The sequence below is a fragment of the Terrapene carolina genome, unplaced genomic scaffold, assembly GCF_002925995.2.
Source record: "Terrapene carolina triunguis isolate 2854851 unplaced genomic scaffold, T_m_triunguis-2.0 Scaffold66, whole genome shotgun sequence".
Taxonomy (NCBI): Eukaryota; Metazoa; Chordata; order Testudines; family Emydidae; genus Terrapene; species Terrapene triunguis.
Genome location: NW_020664417.1, coordinates 8,699,429 through 8,718,003, shown reverse-complemented (window position 1 = coordinate 8,718,003; position 18,575 = coordinate 8,699,429). Strand labels below are relative to the sequence as shown.

The following is an 18,575-nucleotide window of genomic DNA, read 5'->3' as shown; positions in this document are numbered from 1 at the left end:
CTAAACCTATTAAAAATAAAACTGTTAAAATAGCCTGTTAGGACTACCAGAGATTAAAGTAAATATTAAATAAACTAAAACAGATAGCTAGCAAAGCAAGTGAGCGCTACTGAATGCTCTGTCTCAGGCATAGATGGTGGAAAAAAACTGGGGATGGCTCATCTCTTGCAGCCCTTTATGCCCTTCGTATGGGGCCTGAGGATAGCTAGGGTGTGTGTGGACCGAACAGGCACTGCAGCTGAAAATCTCTGACCCAAGGCACATGGGCAAATTAAGATTTTAAGACTAAATCTGCAAATCAACCCTCAAGTGTACTCTGTGCAGAACATTAGTCTCCTTTGTTTATCAAATAGCAATGCTACGGTCTCTTTCCCATCCCAAAATGTTTTACATGCCTTCTGAACAATATTCATGCAGGCACTGGAATGAGCTGATTTTTTATGAGTTTTCTTTTTATATTTCTAACACATTTCAGAACGAGTTTCTCCATGATGGGTCAAATTCACTGCTGGACTAAATGACTTGAATAAAGTTTTCTTTTCCCTAGCTGTGAATTTGGGCCCACGGTACACATTTGAATTAATTCAGTCAGTATTTAGTTATAGCCCTTCTACACTCCTTGCATCCATCATTTGATTATAGACTGCCCACATTTTAACTGCTTATCCAACTCATTCTATTCGACGTGCCATTGCGGCTCCGTTCTATGCAGGGAATGGGATCCTTGAAACTGATGCAGGTCAAAGTAAGCCGAGTAACAACAAAAGGAAAAACAAATGTATCTACAATTTTACTAGATGCTAAAAGAGTTCTAGTTTTCCCCCTTCCTCAAAACCCTTCATTGTTTCTCTGCATAAAGTTTGAATTCCTCATCCTCATTTTCAAAGTGCTGTTCCAACACTACGCTTGCATTCCTCTTTAAGTAAGTTCCCACCTCAGGAGGTAGAGACTCTTCTTGCTTAGATACTCCTTTATCCCCTCCCACTTGGATCCTGGTGCTCTTTTCAAACTGCCTTTTGACTGGAATAACCTCCTTTTCCTCTTCATAGAGTCCTAGGACAGAAGAGACCATTGTGATGAACTAGTTAATAATTTACACCTTACTTCCAGTCTGAATGTATCTAGCTTCAACTTCCAGCCACACTGGAACAAGTTACACCTTTCTTTGCTAGACTGAAGAGCCCATTAAATATTTGTCCCCTCATGTAGGTATTTAAACTGAAATCAAGTCACCTCTTAACCTTCTCTTTGTTAAGATAAACAGATTGAGCTCTTTGAGCTTATCACTAAGGCAGGTTTTTTAATCCTTTAATCATTTTCATGGCTTTTCTCTCTGAATCCGCTTCAATTTAGCAACATCATTCTTGAATTGTGGACATCAGAACTAGATACAGTATTCCAGCAGTGGTAGCACCAGTGCCAAATACAGAGGTAAAATAGCCCCTTCTCCTACTCAAGATTCCACTTGATACATCTGAGGGCTTTAAAATCCTCCCTTTAAAACCTACTCCCCTTTGCCTGATTTTGCACATCTATTTTACAGTTGCCATATTCACAAAAAAAAACACCTTCAGATATGAATGCCCCCCCTCCTGTTTTCTTTTTCTTATTTGTGTTCTCTTATCCCTAATGTGTGATATCATTTCCTGCACTTGTCTAATATAAATGAAAGGCCTTTGGGCAGTGACTGTGAATTAGTTCTGTACAGCACTAGAGAAACGTATGTCACTACATAAATATTGAATAGTAAACTGGATTTTTAAAACAGTTATTGATCTTGTACATCAGAGCTACAACAACTTCAAAGGCTTCCACTCAGTGCACAGAATCAAGCAGGAATAGTTTTTTTGAAAAGAAGTGCTGCAAATTGAGCTAAGTAGACATTTTGGACTAGCTTAATTACAGCATTAAGCCCCAAGAAGCAGCATGAGCCAAAAGAGAACATCTAGGCTGAAAGGCAGATTGCTGTTGAATTAGTTTGAGAAACTTTTCTTTCAAATGAAGAGGCAGAGTTTGAAGCTTTTCATCATATGATTCATTCAACTCACAATATTCTAAGAGCTGGAAAGATCAGAAATTCAAGAGATGGCAGATCCCAGGTATGTATACTAAATTGTAAGATTATTTACAAAGGGGATTTGTAAAAACACACAGCACATTTGTCTAAACAATTTAACTATTTGGATTCCTACAGTTTTAGGAATTTTATAAACATACCATACTCCAAGTTACACAGTCAGTCAATCTCATGCTGAAGACAGTAAGCTACATCTTCCACCTCAAGAAAAGTAGGTGTACACATTACTGATTATCAAAAGATAATGTTGTGTTGCTTGCTACTTACAAAAAGTCATATCCACTTCTGTAATATTGCTTCCTTACCATTCACACATTTCCTCCAGTTCTCCAGGAAAAAATAACTTTAAATCATGGAATTCCACCAATATATATGCAATACATTTCAATTAAGAATTATTTCCAATTTTGGGTATTATCTAGTACTGGTGACTGTGTATATGCTGGATATTTAATAAGATACTGGATACTCGGAAGTATGGGGAGAGACATGGCGCTGCAGTTAAAGATGGTTGCAGGAAGGAGTTGTATTTGTTTTTGAGGGGAAAATAAGCTAATCCATATCGAAGAAGATTACTGTCTTCTGCTTAGGGCCATGTTTAGCATTTTTTACCTGCCTCTTTGTTTTAAACCAAGAACAGGATTATATGAAAATGATTCTATTAAAATTGCAGAAAACTGGTTATGAATTGGTGAATCAAGCCATTCCTAATTTCAACAAGATTAAATTCCATAACAAATACCTTCACTCACCTATAAAAGTAAAGTTCATACAAGTCTACAATCTCAGCTTTAAACAATGTTTTCATGTATAATTTTACAGATCACAACCACCACAATTGGGTTTTTTTGATATTTTTATAAAATTTGCAAAGATATAGCACAAATTACACACACTGAATGCTAAATACGCACACATTTCATTCAATGAAAAAGTGAAAGTAAATATTCAAAGTCTATTACTTGTATATACAGTTTCAATCCAAATTTACATTTGCATCATTTTCATGGATAGAAAGAGGCATGGATCAAACAGCTCTGAGATGTATGACTAGTATGTTGAAAAGATGCTATTTAAAATGTTCATTTGCATCAATTCCTATTATGTTAGTTCCTATTTTCCTTTGAAAATAGGTTACTTCTAAAAGGCTCAATTGTGTATTGAAATTACTTTAACTACTAGGAAGGCCACTGCTATATACTCATTTACAAGTGCGTATGTGTTCATAATTGTTCCATTCAGATTCACAAGGTAACATGACTGAAAAATTTAATGGACTTGAAGTTACATCAACTTCTAAAATCCACTACAAGTTTAAAAATCATTCTTTGGATGTTGAGTCGTTTAGGACACCTCCCAGTATTAAGGCATCAGTGTTAGACATTACTTCTAGTTATAAAGTTAACTGAAGGCTGTTTGGCAGTTAACAAGTATAGCAAAAATGAACTCATTCCTATCTTCCCACCTACCTTAGAAAGAAGTCATTTCCTCAGTTATACTAAATCTTCTAAATCAAAATAAATGACGTTAAGTAATTACGGGTGATAAAACTCGTGATTTTACTCATGTTCCAACACTAGAAATGAATGTTTATTTGCATTGTTTACATTTAATGAAACTAATGTCTTAACCGGTTTGTTGAAATCTCATTTAGTCTTATACCTAGCAGAATTTTAAATAACTTCATTCACATACATTCTAAAATAGAAAAACAAATTTAGAATGAGTGCTTTAATTTTTAAATTTGTCTCAAAAGTAAAACTAAATATTTGAGTTGAAATTAAAATAAAATCTTAAAAAAAAAAATCGATCTGCTATACCTCTCGTAGCACACTTTATAACCATGAAATAGAGAGAAATGAAAAAACAAGAACATCTATGAAACTGAGGATGATTTGAATGTTATTTGCTATTTTATGAACCTGCAAAAACTGCAGATATTTAGTGAATTTAGGACAGTACATAAATCAACATACCCACTTTCCCCTTCTACTTTACTTTTGCTCACATTCATATAAAAACAAGTGTTGAACACTTCCTTAAAACTAAACCAGTTGATGTCCACTTAGAAAACTCCACGCCTAACAAAACACTAACTATGGAGATCCTGAAATAAAAAATAGAAAGCAAAATAATTAAATAGAATCCAGAAGCACACACAGTTCCTTAGAGTTTCACATCCTTAAATGTGCTTTTACTTTTTACAAAAAAAGCAAATATTTTTATAGTTATATATGTAAGAAGGAGCCTACAAACTTAGATCCTTTCTGTAATTTAAAAAAATATACATTCTCTCAGCTTTGATACATACAATTAATAATTCATAATGGGGAAATTAGGTGAAGAAAGCTCAGTAAGTAACATGAATATATTGTATCTTCTTTAAGAAGTATGAGCTAAAATGTAAGGCATTCCCAAAATATTTTTTGCATATAGTACAGGAATGCCATTTTTGTAAACAATAGCTCAAGGAAAGCAATACTGAAACCATAGACTTTTTCCTAGAAACCCTTTGATGATCTCAGAACCAGCCACCCCCAACCATGGGAAACATTTTTAACTTTCTTGTGAAAGAGAAAATGCAATCCTTTGTCTTCCCATACATTTGTTTTTAATCAAGCATTAAAACAGTTCCCCCTGAAAATTTCTGAACTAAATATTGATGTAAAAGTTGGCCTCAAGAGCACTAACTTGTCTTAAGTCTATTTTTCAGATATGTCACCTTCTGTTGATTTTGTGGCAGCGCTGTTCTGGCCTAACTTGTCAATTGATTCCTGCGCAGTATTCCCATCGTGAAAGTTTACTGGGATCTGAAACTGATGGTCAGCTGTGGTTTCAGCAGCAATTAGAGTCTTAGAAGAGGATGTAGGCTGATGTCTATGACAACCACTCTCCTCACCTATTGAAGGTGAAGGTCTTTTTCTCCCAGATATTTCACTAAGAGGAGGCTGAAAACATTAAATTAACCAGTTTAGTATTTTTTCTACAGGTATGGATATTACTACTTTTACTTTCATAGTAGACGATCCAACTAGAATGACATGTTTAAAAGGTAGGAAGACTAACCCACTAAAACAGTGCTATTGTTATGAAAAATCTTTAACATAAACTCAGTAATGTTCTAGTTTTTTTTTTATAGACAACGTCCATGCCCCCAAAGATTATATAGTCTAATTGAATTTTAAGATAGGTATTTGACTCCGTCCTGGCATTAAAAAAAATAGTCAAGCATGAAAAGAATAACCCACAACAAAATATGTGGTAACAGTTAAGAGAAACATGAATTAAACAAAACTGTCACACGCTAATGCTCTGGTGGTACACAAGGTCCCCACCCTGTGCACTGAGCACCATCACCTACCCCAAAGTTACTGAGTTGGGAGCACACAGCACCTAAAGGAACATTAATTGGCTACCCAACATCACAGTCTTAATGCCCAGCCATTTATGGAAAATTAACATTACATGAAAAAGCACAGAGTTTTCCTTTATACCAGGAGACAGACTCACAAACAGCAATTGAAGTCAGTAGACACTAAATAGTAAGTGTGATGGCTGTCAGTGCAATTCAGTAACAACTGCTCACTGGACATTATTGACTTGCTGCATTCTTATAACTAGCTGTTGAGAGATTACCTACACTAAGAGCACTAATTACAGGTACACGGTCAGGTAACTAAAAACAAAAATGTCCTTACTTATTAGCTTAAGTTTATTAAATTGAACATTTTCTAAATCTATTTTTTTCCATTAGTTCTATTTAGCATTGGCATTTCACTCATCCTAGACAGTGAAAATGGATTGATCAGTTTCAATTTTGTTTAGTTTCACATTCTGGCTTCTTGTACCATGCTGCAAACATTAAAAATTAACAAATCTAAACAAAAGTATTTTATTTAAATGTTGTAAAAAAACCCAAAACAATCTTGGTTTTACAAAACCTAAATTAACCTGATAGTGTTCCTTTAGCAATAGTACACTGAATGCTTTGTTAACAGAGCTTACAAACTTACATCAACTCTGAAGTCCTCCAGTCTCTTAAAGTTACAAAGGTATTCCTGCAGTTTGGGGTCAATGGGTAGAGTTTTGGATTGAGAGTATTTCAGGTAAGCCCAAAACTTTTCTAATCCATAAAGCTGACCTAATAGCAGAAAAGATCATTGACAATTTTACAAGTTACAAAAAAGGAGTATTAAGTACCTAACTGTAAATAGGTAATTTCTCACAATTCCCCCTATCTTTAGAGAGCCTTAAGAAATGGGAATTACCAGATTCATAGTCTTTTTTTGTTTCTTCTTGGAAATCCTTGAAGATCTCTTGTCTGAATTTTTTTTCCAAACCATAGCTGTAAAATCTAAACAAGCATTCCAATCCATACCTGCAAACAGAGAATAATGATTTAAGTGCCTATTACACTTCCTCAAGGGATGTAAATGTTCTGTCCTTCCCCTTTACACTTGAGTAAAAATTAAATACCATGGTTTAAACTGTCTTTCCTACCCATCTGATCCCTTCCTTCCCTCCATCCATTTTTACTTACTTCTAAATTTCTTTCAGTGTTGTAAGTATTCAAGGAGTCAAATAAAAGAACGGCTCTTATAAAAACATACTACTGACAATGGGTCTCAGATGGTCCCTCAGCTCCCACAATTGTGTGTGCAGCCCAGTGGAAGACAGGTTGATGCTTTGTTTTCCTATAGATTGATATTTTTAACTTTGCAGTGAGGAAACGTGCAGAATACTTTAAAGATGCCAAGAGCTCGTTGACTTCATTCTCTACACATTTTCCTCCACTTTGAACCAAGTGCTTTGTAGAATAATCTCCACTTCTAACATGTCAGTCACTTGAATCCTTGAGCTTCTGGAGATGTCAAACATATGGAATCTGTAGATGCTAAGCAAGGACTTCAGATTTTCTTTATTCCTTGATTACTTGGAGACATTCTCAACAAGATTTTGCACTCAAACCTGCCATGGCACACCCCCTTAAAACACAGTGTAATTGTTTGTTAAACTCCAACAATATGCTTGTCATTGGTACAAGACAAATAGTCTCTGCCTTCTTGCTTACAGTCTAAAAAATTAAGACAGCGTCTTAAACAAGTTCCTTGAAACCAACGAACTGCCGTTTTGTACATCTTCACTTCTCCCAAATCCAGGGAAATCTATCTAAACTCAAAATCCCAGTTTTGAGGAAGTTATACCAGAGAAATATTATTGGAATATTTTTGTTGTTTTTCTAGTAGTCTGAACAAACAAGAAGTTTTCCTCTTTTTCTGACTCCCTATATAGCCGTGAGCAAGTTATTATATAATCTATATATATTTTAAATAAGGTCTACCTTAAGCAGAAGTTACGAACCAGATCCAGAAGTCACTTGGTGAAATTCTAGGTCCGTGTTATGCAGGAGATCAGACTAGATGATCCAAATGGTTTCCTCTGGCCTTAAAAATCTATGAATCTAAGCAGCATCAGCATCTCTACTTCATATTCCTCACAGTCAGTAAAATGGGTAATACTTACTCTGCCTTCCTTATTGTGAGGATTAGTGTTGATGTAACACTTTCCAATTACAAAGGTGAAGTAGTATTATATACTACATTAAAGGATTTGGAAGAAGCTCTATCATGTGCAGGGGAAAAAAATCTTTCATGGATAAATCACAACTAGCGTGATCAGATCCTACATCCTACTTTCAGTATTATACCAATTCTCCAATTCTAAGCACTGCAAAAAATAGGAAGACCGCTGTTTGAACAAATGGAAAAAAAGAGCTATAGACTATTAAGCTACATGGAAAGAATGAGCCAAGAAACTGTTTATAACACAAAAACTATTATCATGCAATTGTGCATTCCCTGCAGAGCCAAAACATCCTGTAAGTATACATACCAATAACTCACTAAACTGTCCTAAATATCAAAGTATCTGAACACTTAATTTTATAAAAAACCAAATTGATAGTCTATTTTGTCATACTCTCTCTTCTCTCTCCATTTCCAAGAATAGAAGGGATGTGTTCTTCTTCTTCTATTATCTTAATTATGGAAAAGGACAAATAGATGGGTTTTGCATTTTGTCTTGAGGACTTGTAGGGTTTATAGTCATTTTAGATCATTCAAAAAAGGAGTGTGGAGAGTTCCATCATCCTTGCAGCTATGTCGGGGCAGAGGGTGGAAGAGAGCACATGCACCAGGCCTTGGTAATTTAAAGCCAGAACCTTAAAACCTGACTGACTGATGAGCAGTCAGTGACGTGACCAACACACCAGATGGATGTGTTCTTGTCAGCTTTGTGTTGCTCAGTAGGCAGGCTGCTGTGTTCTGGAACAACTGCAGTTTCCTCAGCATCTGCAGTTTCATTCCCAGATACAGTGTGATACAGGAAGTCTGGACTTCAACGTACAGGTTGCTATGGCCTACAATTCATAAATCAAGATAAGGTGGAGTGTCCTGGACAACAGTAGGCAGAAGCAGTTCATTCTGGCTATTGTTATTTGGGTAACCAGCATCAGCAAGTTCAGCAAGACTCAGGCTGCATACCAATTTGATGATGGGAAAGCCTCTCGCTGACTGGTAAGGCATTAACTAGTTCCTCAGAACATTTCACTCTCCTCATCAGCATTATCTACGGTACTTGTCCAGTTTTGCTTCAGTCAGCTGTTCTTCATCCAACAGCTGATCTCATTCAGGCTCAGGGACAGCTAGGAAACAGAACTTATCTTTATTTCATAAGCACACAGTAGGGGTGGGTGAGTCTCCATAGTGCTGGCTTTTAAAATCATGGTCTGACAGACAATAAATAGGATTTTGGAGAGCATAGAGCTTTGGGGATTTTCACATATAAGCTCTGGATGTGCACTTCCCATTTCCCAACACAATCCTCTGAATTCAGAGAGTGAGGAATAGGAACCATACTATCATTCTAATGCCCTATTATATCTTTGAAAGTGAGCTAGCAACGTTCCATACAATATTCTAGGACCGCATGTACCTTCTGCCAAATCTTTTGAATAACTTGGAAATCACACTAAATTGTGGCGGGTGTACTTTACATCTAACTCCCCATACATCAGAGACATCTGTCACCAGATTTAAGAGCAGTCAAGGACCTAGCAGAGTTTAATTACTTTTGGAGTTATATCTGATAGCAAAAAGATCCATCATCATTGGATGACCCTCTCAAAGATTTACTTTGCTACAAAACTTCTGCTCATGATGGCCTATGATTCTGTGATTTATTGGGTAGTATGACTTTTTCCTCTTTTTTAAAATGCTGGTCAGATGCACCAATGAGGAAGACATTTATATCTGAGATAAACCATTCCCAAAGACTTGCTGCTTCTTGATATAAAAACAGAAGACAAAATTCTTCTGGGATTTTAACAGTACATTACCACTATGTTACCTGTGAAAACCTGTCCCAGCTTACATTTGATCAGAGGAGCAACATTCAGAGAGCAATTTACAGGCCCAAAAATTGTGTGCGCCATATGACCTCCATCAGTCTGCAAAGGTCTTGGGTCACCAACAGGCCCAGATGAGTATCCTACAACCTAAACTACGAATGTCCATTTTAACAAAGAACTGATAGTGCAAAGGAAATCTCCAGCAAAACATGATCTAGATGGGATCATCACACCGGAAAAATGACAATTTCCAGAGGAGTCCAAATCCTGTCTAGATTGAAATAATGCATTTAGAGAGGAAATTCAACCAGCTTTTCTTTTGGTCCTGGAATCCAGCTGGGGGTCTACTTTTTCTTGAGCCCTGATGATAGCAGCGAAGAGGCTACCATAGGGAAAAGACTACACAGATTTCATCATCCAAGGGGATGTATTCAACATCAGATGATGACAACAGACAAATTAATGGATTTCATTTGTATGACTTAGATCAGACATTGGTATTGATGACTCAAGAGTTTTTGATCAGACTTAGCTGTTCCGTCCTCTTCTAAAGAACCTTGAGATTCCTATCCCTCTCACTTTAGACTTAGGGTGGAAAGAGTGCACAAGCACACAGCTGTGAGGTGAATGCCCAGATCTCCAAGGCATTTTTGGCTTTGGGCACGTTGGTCCATTAAAGGATTACTGCTGTAGTGAATAATGTAAAAAGTGATTACTTTCCACTTGTACTATGACAAAGACCCAAGTTTGCCAAGGCTTAGAATGTCATTGGTTTATCTAAACTTTAACCTACTGTACACTGAAAGTAGAATATTAAAAAAATAGAAAAAGATATAAGTGTAGCACAACAGAACATAATGAGGATGTGCTTGGGGACAGACCTTTCTATACTCACAGAATGCTCGGATCTATGACCAATGCAGGGGTATCCCTTAACAGTTTTACTTCTACCCATGATTTTGTGGCTTGCAAGGCATTACACATGATTTTTAGAGTATGAAATTAAGACAATTTGATGAAGAAGAAACTTTTGATCTTTTCGAGATTAAGACATCATATGTTTTGAATCATAGCAATGTCAAGTCAAAGGTATTGATAGCCACAGGGCAATCACTCCCACAAAAGAGAATTCTTCTGTTGTGCAGAGACAGAATAGCAAGTCCTCCGTACTTCTGGCAAAGAACGTGTGACAAGAAAAAAAAAAAAAAAGAGACATTAGTGGGGCTCTTCTACCCTGCTAATTCCCAGTTGCCATGTCAGCCTCTAGTGCCACTGGCATCCAATATACCTTATAGAAACCCTTAGGGTACTCTAATTTATATTGGGGTGTTCACACCAGCACACAAACAGCTCAGAACTGGGAGGAAACAAAGGTATTAAAACCATACAGTAGCAATTTTCTTTATTATATTGACAGTGCTCCTGGAGGAGAAGAAATAAATTTTCACCAATTTTAATTAATCAAGGGGTTAAATAATTAGGTTGGCTTACAATTCACACAATAGCCAAATTTGAATAAAATTTATTTTGAGTTTCATAGAGTCTAATGATCAATAATTGGGGATCTGACATCATGGTATGTCTAATGTCATCTATAGCAGCATTACTATTATTTGATTATTTACACTTTTCTAATTTGCTAAAACTGCGTTTGTTATTAGAGAAAGTTGAAGACTAATTTTGAAAATGCTACAAAGAGTCAAATTGATACTTTGGTTCAAGTTCTTTAAAGTTACTCTGAACACATGGACCCCCATTTCTTAAAATGAAAGGTAGAAAGAAACCCAAATTATTCAAAACTTACAGAATAAATGTAATACCTGTAGTGTTCTTTTGCATCATCTAGAGCAAGCTGTCTGAATTCCTCGTACATTTTCTTGTTAAAGTGATCTCTGAGAAAAAAGGACCAGAAACGAAAGAGTGTGTTCATTTCCTGGGATTGGCCAATTCCCAACCGTTTTCTCTCTGGAGAAAAAAAAATACAAAACAATGACAAAACAGCTAGTTTTAACTATATAAATACACCATCAAATATAAACTGTTGGAAAAAAATCTATTTTTATTAGTCGAATATACAGTAAGTTCAGATGGTGTAAATATAAACTCTCCTCAAAAAACAGTTCAAAACAATTCTAGTTAAGTCAATTTGAATGAAGTTTCTAAATTCACCTAAATCAGTTAGATATTACTTGTCAAGCTGATATTTATAAGATCAGTTGTTCAAAATAGTCACTTAAAAAAAATAAGCAAACTCAAAGCCTAACAAATTTTTTACAAAAATTTAACCACTGACATGAAAATTTCAGTAATACAGCAAAGAACTGATGTAAAATGTATAAATGTTTTTTCCCCCTAAATTTCCATTGAATTTAAAAGAAAAACAACCAACCATATATAAATTGCCCCAAATTACTTTCTTTTACAACATGTAAGTGCTTAAGTGATAAAAGTTACACAGAAAATAAACATGCTCACAAAATCCATCAGAGATAATTTGGAATGCCTTTCCAAGCTAAGTTAAAGTGGGCACCAAATAATCATATAGACATTTTTCTTAAGAATACTTGGTTTACTATATAAAAAGCAGGCAAAGAAAAAAAAAGTGGAAAAATAGCATTATAATAATATCTGATTATTGCCAAGTAAAATTTCTGATAACGTGTTTGGCATCTTACCAACTAGGCACCTTCGACGATATTTGTGGTACACTTGTTGTGTAAAGCCATTTTCCTTTAAAAGTTCATGAGAAGGATGCTGGAACTTGGGAAGTGAGTGAGGGGTACACCCATAACTTCCTGCTTTTGGAGCACCTTCTGAAGGTGAAGCATTTGAACTGCTGTTGAAACAAAAAATATTTGTAAAAACAATGAGGAGTACTTGTGGCACCTTAGAGACTAACACATTTATTTGGGCATAAGCTTTTGTGGGCTAAAACCCACTTAATCAGATGCATGGAGTAGAAAATACAGTAGATATATAGAACAGTACATGAAAAGATGGGAGTTGCCTTACCAAGTGGGGGGCGGGGGGTCGAGACAATTCAATTAAAGTGGGCTATTATCAACAGGACGAAAAATCACTTTAGTAGTGGTAATCAGGGTGGCTCATTTCAAACAGTTGACAAGAAGGTGTGGGTAACAGTAGGGGGAAATTAGCATGGGGAAATTAGTTTTTAGTTCTTGTAGTGACCCATCCATTCCCAGTCTTTATTTAGGCCTAATTTGATGGTGTCCAGTTTGCAAATTAATTCCAGTTCTGCAGTTTCTCGTTGGAGTCTGTTTTTGAAGTTTTGTTGTTGAAGAATTCATAGATTCATAGATTCTAGGACTGGAAGGGACCTCGAGAGGTCATCGAGTCCAGTCCCCTGCCCTCATGGCAGGACCAAATACTGTCTAGACCATCCCTGATAGACATTTATCTAACCTACTCTTAAATATCTCCAGAGATGGAGATTCCACAACCTCCCTAGGCAATTTATTCCAGTGTTTAACCACCCTGACAGTTAGGAACTTTTTCCTAATGTCCAACCTAGACCTCCCTTGCTGCAGTTTAAACCCATTGCTTCTTGTTCTATCCTCAGAGGCTAAGGTGAACAAGTTTACTCCCTCCTCCTTATGACACCCTTTTAGATACCTGAAAACTGCTATCATGTCCCCTCTCAGTCTTCTCTTTTCCAAACTAAACAAACCCAATTCTTTCAGCCTTCCTTCATAGGTCATGTTCTCAAGACCTTTAATCATTCTTGTTGCTCTTCTCTGGACCCTCTCCAATTTCTCCACATCTTTCTTGAAATGCGGTGCCCAGAACTGGACACAATACTCCAGTTGAGGCCTAACCAGCGCAGAGTAGAGCGGAAGAATGACTTCTCGTGTCTTGCTCGCAACACACCTGTTAATGCATCCCAGAATCATGTTTGCTTTTTTTGCAACAGCATCACACTGTTGACTCATATTTAGCTTGTGGTCCACTATAACCCCTAGATCCCTTTCTGCCGTACTCCTTCCTAGACAGTCTCTTCCCATTCTGTATGTGTGAAACTGATTTTTCCTTCTTAAGTGGAGCACTTTGCATTTGTCTTTGTTAAGCTTCATCCTGTTTACCTCAGACCATTTCTCCAATTTGTCCAGATCATTTTGAATTATGACCCTGTCCTCCAAAGCAGTTGCAATCCCTCCCAGTTTGGTGGTATCTGCAAACTTAATAAGCGTACTTTCTATGCCAATATCTAAGTCGTTAATGAAGATATTGAACAGAGCCGGTCCCAAAACAGACCCCTTGCTACTTTTAAGTCTGTTATTGAGTGTCCAGGGAGATTGAAGTGTTCTCCGATTGCTTTTTGAATGTTATAATTCTTGACTTCTGATTTGTGTCCATTTATTCTTTTGCGTAGAGACTGTCCCGTTTGGCCACTGTACATGGCAGAGGGGCATTGCTGGCACATGATGGCATATATCACATTGGTAGATGTGCAAGTGAATGGGCCCCTGATGGTGTGGCTGATGTGGTTAGTTCCTATGATGGTGTCCCTTGAATAGATATGTGGACAGAGTTTGCAGTGGGGTTTGTTGCAGGGATAGGTTCCTGGGTTAGTGTTTTTGTTGTGTGGTGTGTAGTTGCTGGTGAGTATTTGCTTCAGGTTGGGGGGCTGTCTGTAAGTGAGGACTGGCCTGTCTCCCAAGGTCTGAGAGAGTAAGGGATCATCCTTCAGGATAGGTTGTAGATCCTTGATGATGCGCTGGAGAGGTTTTAGTTGGCGGCTGAAGGTGACGGTTAGTGACGTTCTATTACTTTCTTTGTTGGGCCTGTCCTGTAGTAGGTGACTTCTGGGTAAACCTTCTGGCTCTGTCAATCTGTTTCTTCACTTCAGCAGGTGGGTACTGTAGTTTTAAGAATGCTTCTTAGAGATCCTGTAGGTGTTTGTCTCTGTCTGAGGGATTGGAGCAAATGCGGTTGTATCTTAGAGCTTGGTGTAGACAATGGATCGTGTGATGTGGTCTGGATGAAAGCTAGAGGCATGTAGGTAAGTATAGCGGTCACTAGGTTTCCGGTATAGGGTGTTTATGTGACCATCACTTATTTGCACTGTAGTGTCCTTGAAGTGGATCTCTTGTGTGGACTGGTCCAGGCTGAGGTTGATGGTGGGGTGGAAGTTGTTGAAATCCTGGTGGAATTCCTGAAGGGCCTCTTTCCCATGGGTCCAGATGATGAAGAGGTCATCAGTGTAGCACAAGTAGAGTAGGGGCGTTAGGGGACAAGAGCTGAGGAAGTGTCAGCCATTAAAATGTTGGCATACTGTGGGGCCATGCGGGTACACAGAGCAGTGCGCTGACTTGAAGGTATACATTGTCCCCAAATGTGAAATAGTTGTGGGTGAGGACAGAGTCACAAAGTTCAGCCACAAGGTTTGCCATGACATTATCGGGGATACTGTGTTATTGCACAAACACCACATTTTTTTCAGGTTTAACATTAAGAAGTGCCAGCCATCTTGCATTAACTACTCCCAGAGCTGTTAGAATAGCATAGTTACCAAATGGCCACCATCACATTTGCATTGGCCCCAAGACATGTCCTCCCACTCACACCAACAAAAAAAGGGATCACCAAACTTTGAGATAAAGTGCACAGGGAGAAATCTAGGATGCCAATGGCAAGAGAAAGTAGAACAGCAGCCTAGGACAGAGAGGACCAAGAGTTAGGGTTGCCAACTTTCTAATCACAGAAAACTGAACACCCCTGCCCCGCCCCTGTGCCTTTTCCAAGGCCCTACCCCCCATTCACGCCATCACCCCTCCCTCCGTCACTCGCTCTCCTCCACCCTCACTCACTCGCTCATTTTCACCGGGCTGGGGCAGGCAGTTGGGATGCAGGAGTGGGCTCAGGGGATGAGGGGTTTGGGGTGCGGGAGGGGGCTCTGGGCTGGGGCATAGGGTTGGAATGCGGGAGAAAGTGGGGGGGGGGGTGAGCTCCACAAGGGAGTTTGGGTGCAAGGGAGGGCTCAGGGTTGGGGTGCAGGCTCCGGGCGATGCTTACCTCAGATGGCTCCCAGAAGCAGTGACATGTCCCTTAGGCTCCTAGACAGCGGGGTGGAAAGGGGGCTCTGCACAGTGCACCTGCCCGCAGGTGCTGCCCCTGCAGCTCCCATTGGCTGCTGTTCCTGGCCAATGGGAGCTGCGGAGCCCCCATGTCCGCCCCTATGCCTAGGAGCCTAAGGGACATGTCGCCACTTCCGGGAGCTGCATGGAGCTGGGTAAGGAGCCTATCTGTGCCGCCGACCAGACGTTTAGCAGCCTGGTCAGCGGTGCTAACTGAAGCTGCCAGGGTCCCTTTTTGACTGGGTGTTCTGGTCGAAAACTGCACACCTGGCAACCCTACCATGGGTCGATTGCGAAAGAAGTGGAGGGAGCTAGAAGCTAAAGTAGAGATGGCGGAGTGGGCCAAGAGGAAACCGTTGACCACCTCCAGAGCTTGCTGGGTCACCTAAAAAGATAGCAACAAGAGCTAGAGGATACAAGTACCTCCTAGCGGAAGATTGATTAGTTGATAGAACTGAACAGGAATTAGTCCAGTTAGGGTGTAGGCAGAGAGAGAGAAACAGCAGTGCTTAATGCTGAAGCAGGACTTTAGCCAGGCTTCAGGCAGACAAGGAGGCCAGGAAACAGAGGCTGATGGCAGAGCCGTGAGTTCAAGGAGGTACAATGGGCATCCAGGCAGAGACTTGAACTCAGTGGGATACAGTGGAGATCCAGACAGTACATCAGCAGCAGGCCAGAACACGTGAGAGGCCAACGGTGCAAATAGTGGTCCTTTGGGGAAAAGGGAAATAGGACACCTGTTTTATGGCTCCCATCATGAGGACTGGAGATCAGAATTACTGGCGGCCGCAGAACGAGAGCTACATGTAGCTCAGTGAGGGCAAGTCTACACTAGAGTGCAGCAGCGGTGCAGCTACACTGATGCAGCTGCGCTACTGTAACACGTCTGGTGAAGACACGCTATGCTGATGGGAGAGCACTCTCCAGTCGGCGTAATTACTCCACCTCCGCAAGAGCGCAGAAGCTATGTCTATGTGAGAGCATTTCCCACCAACATAGCACCAGTGTGGACAGCGCTTAGGTCGATGTAACTTACGTTGTTTAGGGGAATGTCTTTTTCACACCCCTCAGCACATAAATTACATCAACTTAAGTGGTAGTGTAGACCAGCCCTGACAGAAAGAGACCTGACTGTGGAAAATCAGGACACTTGCAAGGAAAGAGGTCACCTGATCTTGATAGTCAGTGAGCCTGAGGGAGAATTAGAGACTGCATGCAGAGACTTTGAAATCCTGGAGAAGATGATGAGGGTCTATATAGACTGATTGGTCTTGAAGATATGAATTGTAATACTGGTATTAAGGACTGTGCAGAACTTGGGGAATCCAGGTATATATGAATGAGTTTATATGGAATTTTTTTTGTTTTGGGTTAGGGGTGAGAGCAGTCCAGATGTGGCCTCACAGCTCAGGGAAAAATTCTGCCTGTGAAAGAGGCAGGTTTTTCCTGAAAAAGGTGGAGAGGTATGTCACAGGGTAGCTGGCCCTAAAACTGAAATACGTCTAGCTCCTCTGTGCCCGAACAGGTGCTCCCTGTTGGCCCAATTAAGGGGGCAGTGCTGCACCGGGGGTTAACAGTTGATGTGTCTCCTTGTATTCTCTCTTCACTGTTTCCCTGCTATTCTTTTGTATTTTATTCTCACTTCTCTTTCCCCAATCCCTTTTTCCTTTCTTGCTGTATTCCTTCTGTCCACCAGTCCTCTTCATTTGTAAATACGTTTTGCATATTCACATACTTCTCACCAATAACCGTTCCACTGGCTCTATGCACTGAATAAATCACAGCAAATTATTCCATGATAAAAATTACTACCTCACAGATGATGTTCTTGGCCTGTGATCTCTGGAATCCATTACCCAACCAACATGGCATTCTAGCGGAGGGTTTGTACTATGTCGTGTTTTTCTTTTTCTTGGAATCTAAGAAAACAAATGCAACATTGCAAAGTATTTCACTGATGTAACTGCAGTCACTTTCTGAAAACTGGAAAATCACAAGTGATCAGGTAAGCTGCTATTTCCCCCAAACTACAGCTCAAGGTTTCATGTTGCGTATAACACATTGTGAAGTCATATGAAGTCATAAAACTCCAGCATCATAATCCAAGACCAGTCTTAAACAGAAATTCAAGGTCTTTGGATATTTTGCCTTTTCATTATGGAATTTCTAATGATATTTACCCAACTCAAAGATGCCATTTCTCAGAACCGGAGAAAACATCAGTAAGATAAGTTGTTTAAAACAATATAAGCCACCCCCCGTTACAGAAAGAAGTGAAGATAACTAACAGTACTGTTGCATTATGTTAATAAAAAAGTTTGACCTGATGAAACTTTATGCACAAGGTTTTTCTGTTTACCTTTACATCAATGGATCTTGTTTCTTTAACAACAGGATAGAATCTTGGCGTTTTGTTGGGATCTTGTAACCTTGGGGTACGAGGTGTTTTGGGTGTTCTGGCAGGATGAACTCTTGGAGATTCTGGGACTGCTGTTGGCAGTGAACGAGCCATTGTTGTTGGAGGTACTTCTACAACACCAAACAATTTGCAAGCTAGCTCATCTGTTAAATCTGTAAATAGAAAAAGAGACTTAGATTGCTAACATACATGTATGCAGAAGTATTTCATTTTCAGTTGACATTTAATGGACAGACAGAATATCTTTGAAATTCATTTGTATTCTGCCTAAAAATTTCGACATTAATTAACAAAGGACAAAGTATGAGTTTATTGATGCAGCCATATTGCTTAACCTCAATCTAAATTAACTCAATTTATGTAGTTTGGGTTTTAAAAGCTCCTGTTAATCAAGACATACAAAACTCACTGGAAAAAAGACAGTTACCTTTTCAGTAACTGGAGTTCTTTGAAATGTGTTGCTCATGTCTATTCCACAACAGGTGTGCGTGCTCGCCACATGCACTGCTTCCGGAAGTTTTAACCCTAGCAGTACCCGTAGGGGAGCGCCCTAGCGACCCCTGGAGTGGCGCCTCC

The 18,575-nt window shown here is 39.1% G+C and overlaps 1 protein-coding gene across 1 annotated transcript in view; it reads right to left on the bottom strand.

The window, feature by feature from the left end:
* Window positions 1–4,773: 4,773 nt before the first annotated feature.
* LARP1B (La ribonucleoprotein domain family member 1B) overlaps window positions 4,774–18,575 on the bottom strand; it is a 105,802-nt gene continuing 92,000 nt past the window's right edge. Inside the window, exons 13-19 of the mRNA XM_024211421.2 lie at window positions 17,940–18,151; window positions 17,393–17,499; window positions 12,161–12,321; window positions 11,306–11,450; window positions 6,346–6,455; window positions 6,091–6,218; window positions 4,774–5,025 (exon numbers count right to left, since the gene is read on the bottom strand). Of these exons, the coding sequence (XP_024067189.1) occupies window positions 4,780–5,025; window positions 6,091–6,218; window positions 6,346–6,455; window positions 11,306–11,450; window positions 12,161–12,321; window positions 17,393–17,499; window positions 17,940–18,151 (1,109 nt within the window). The 3' untranslated portion in view covers window positions 4,774–4,779. The remainder of the gene's footprint in view (window positions 5,026–6,090; window positions 6,219–6,345; window positions 6,456–11,305; window positions 11,451–12,160; window positions 12,322–17,392; window positions 17,500–17,939; window positions 18,152–18,575) is intronic.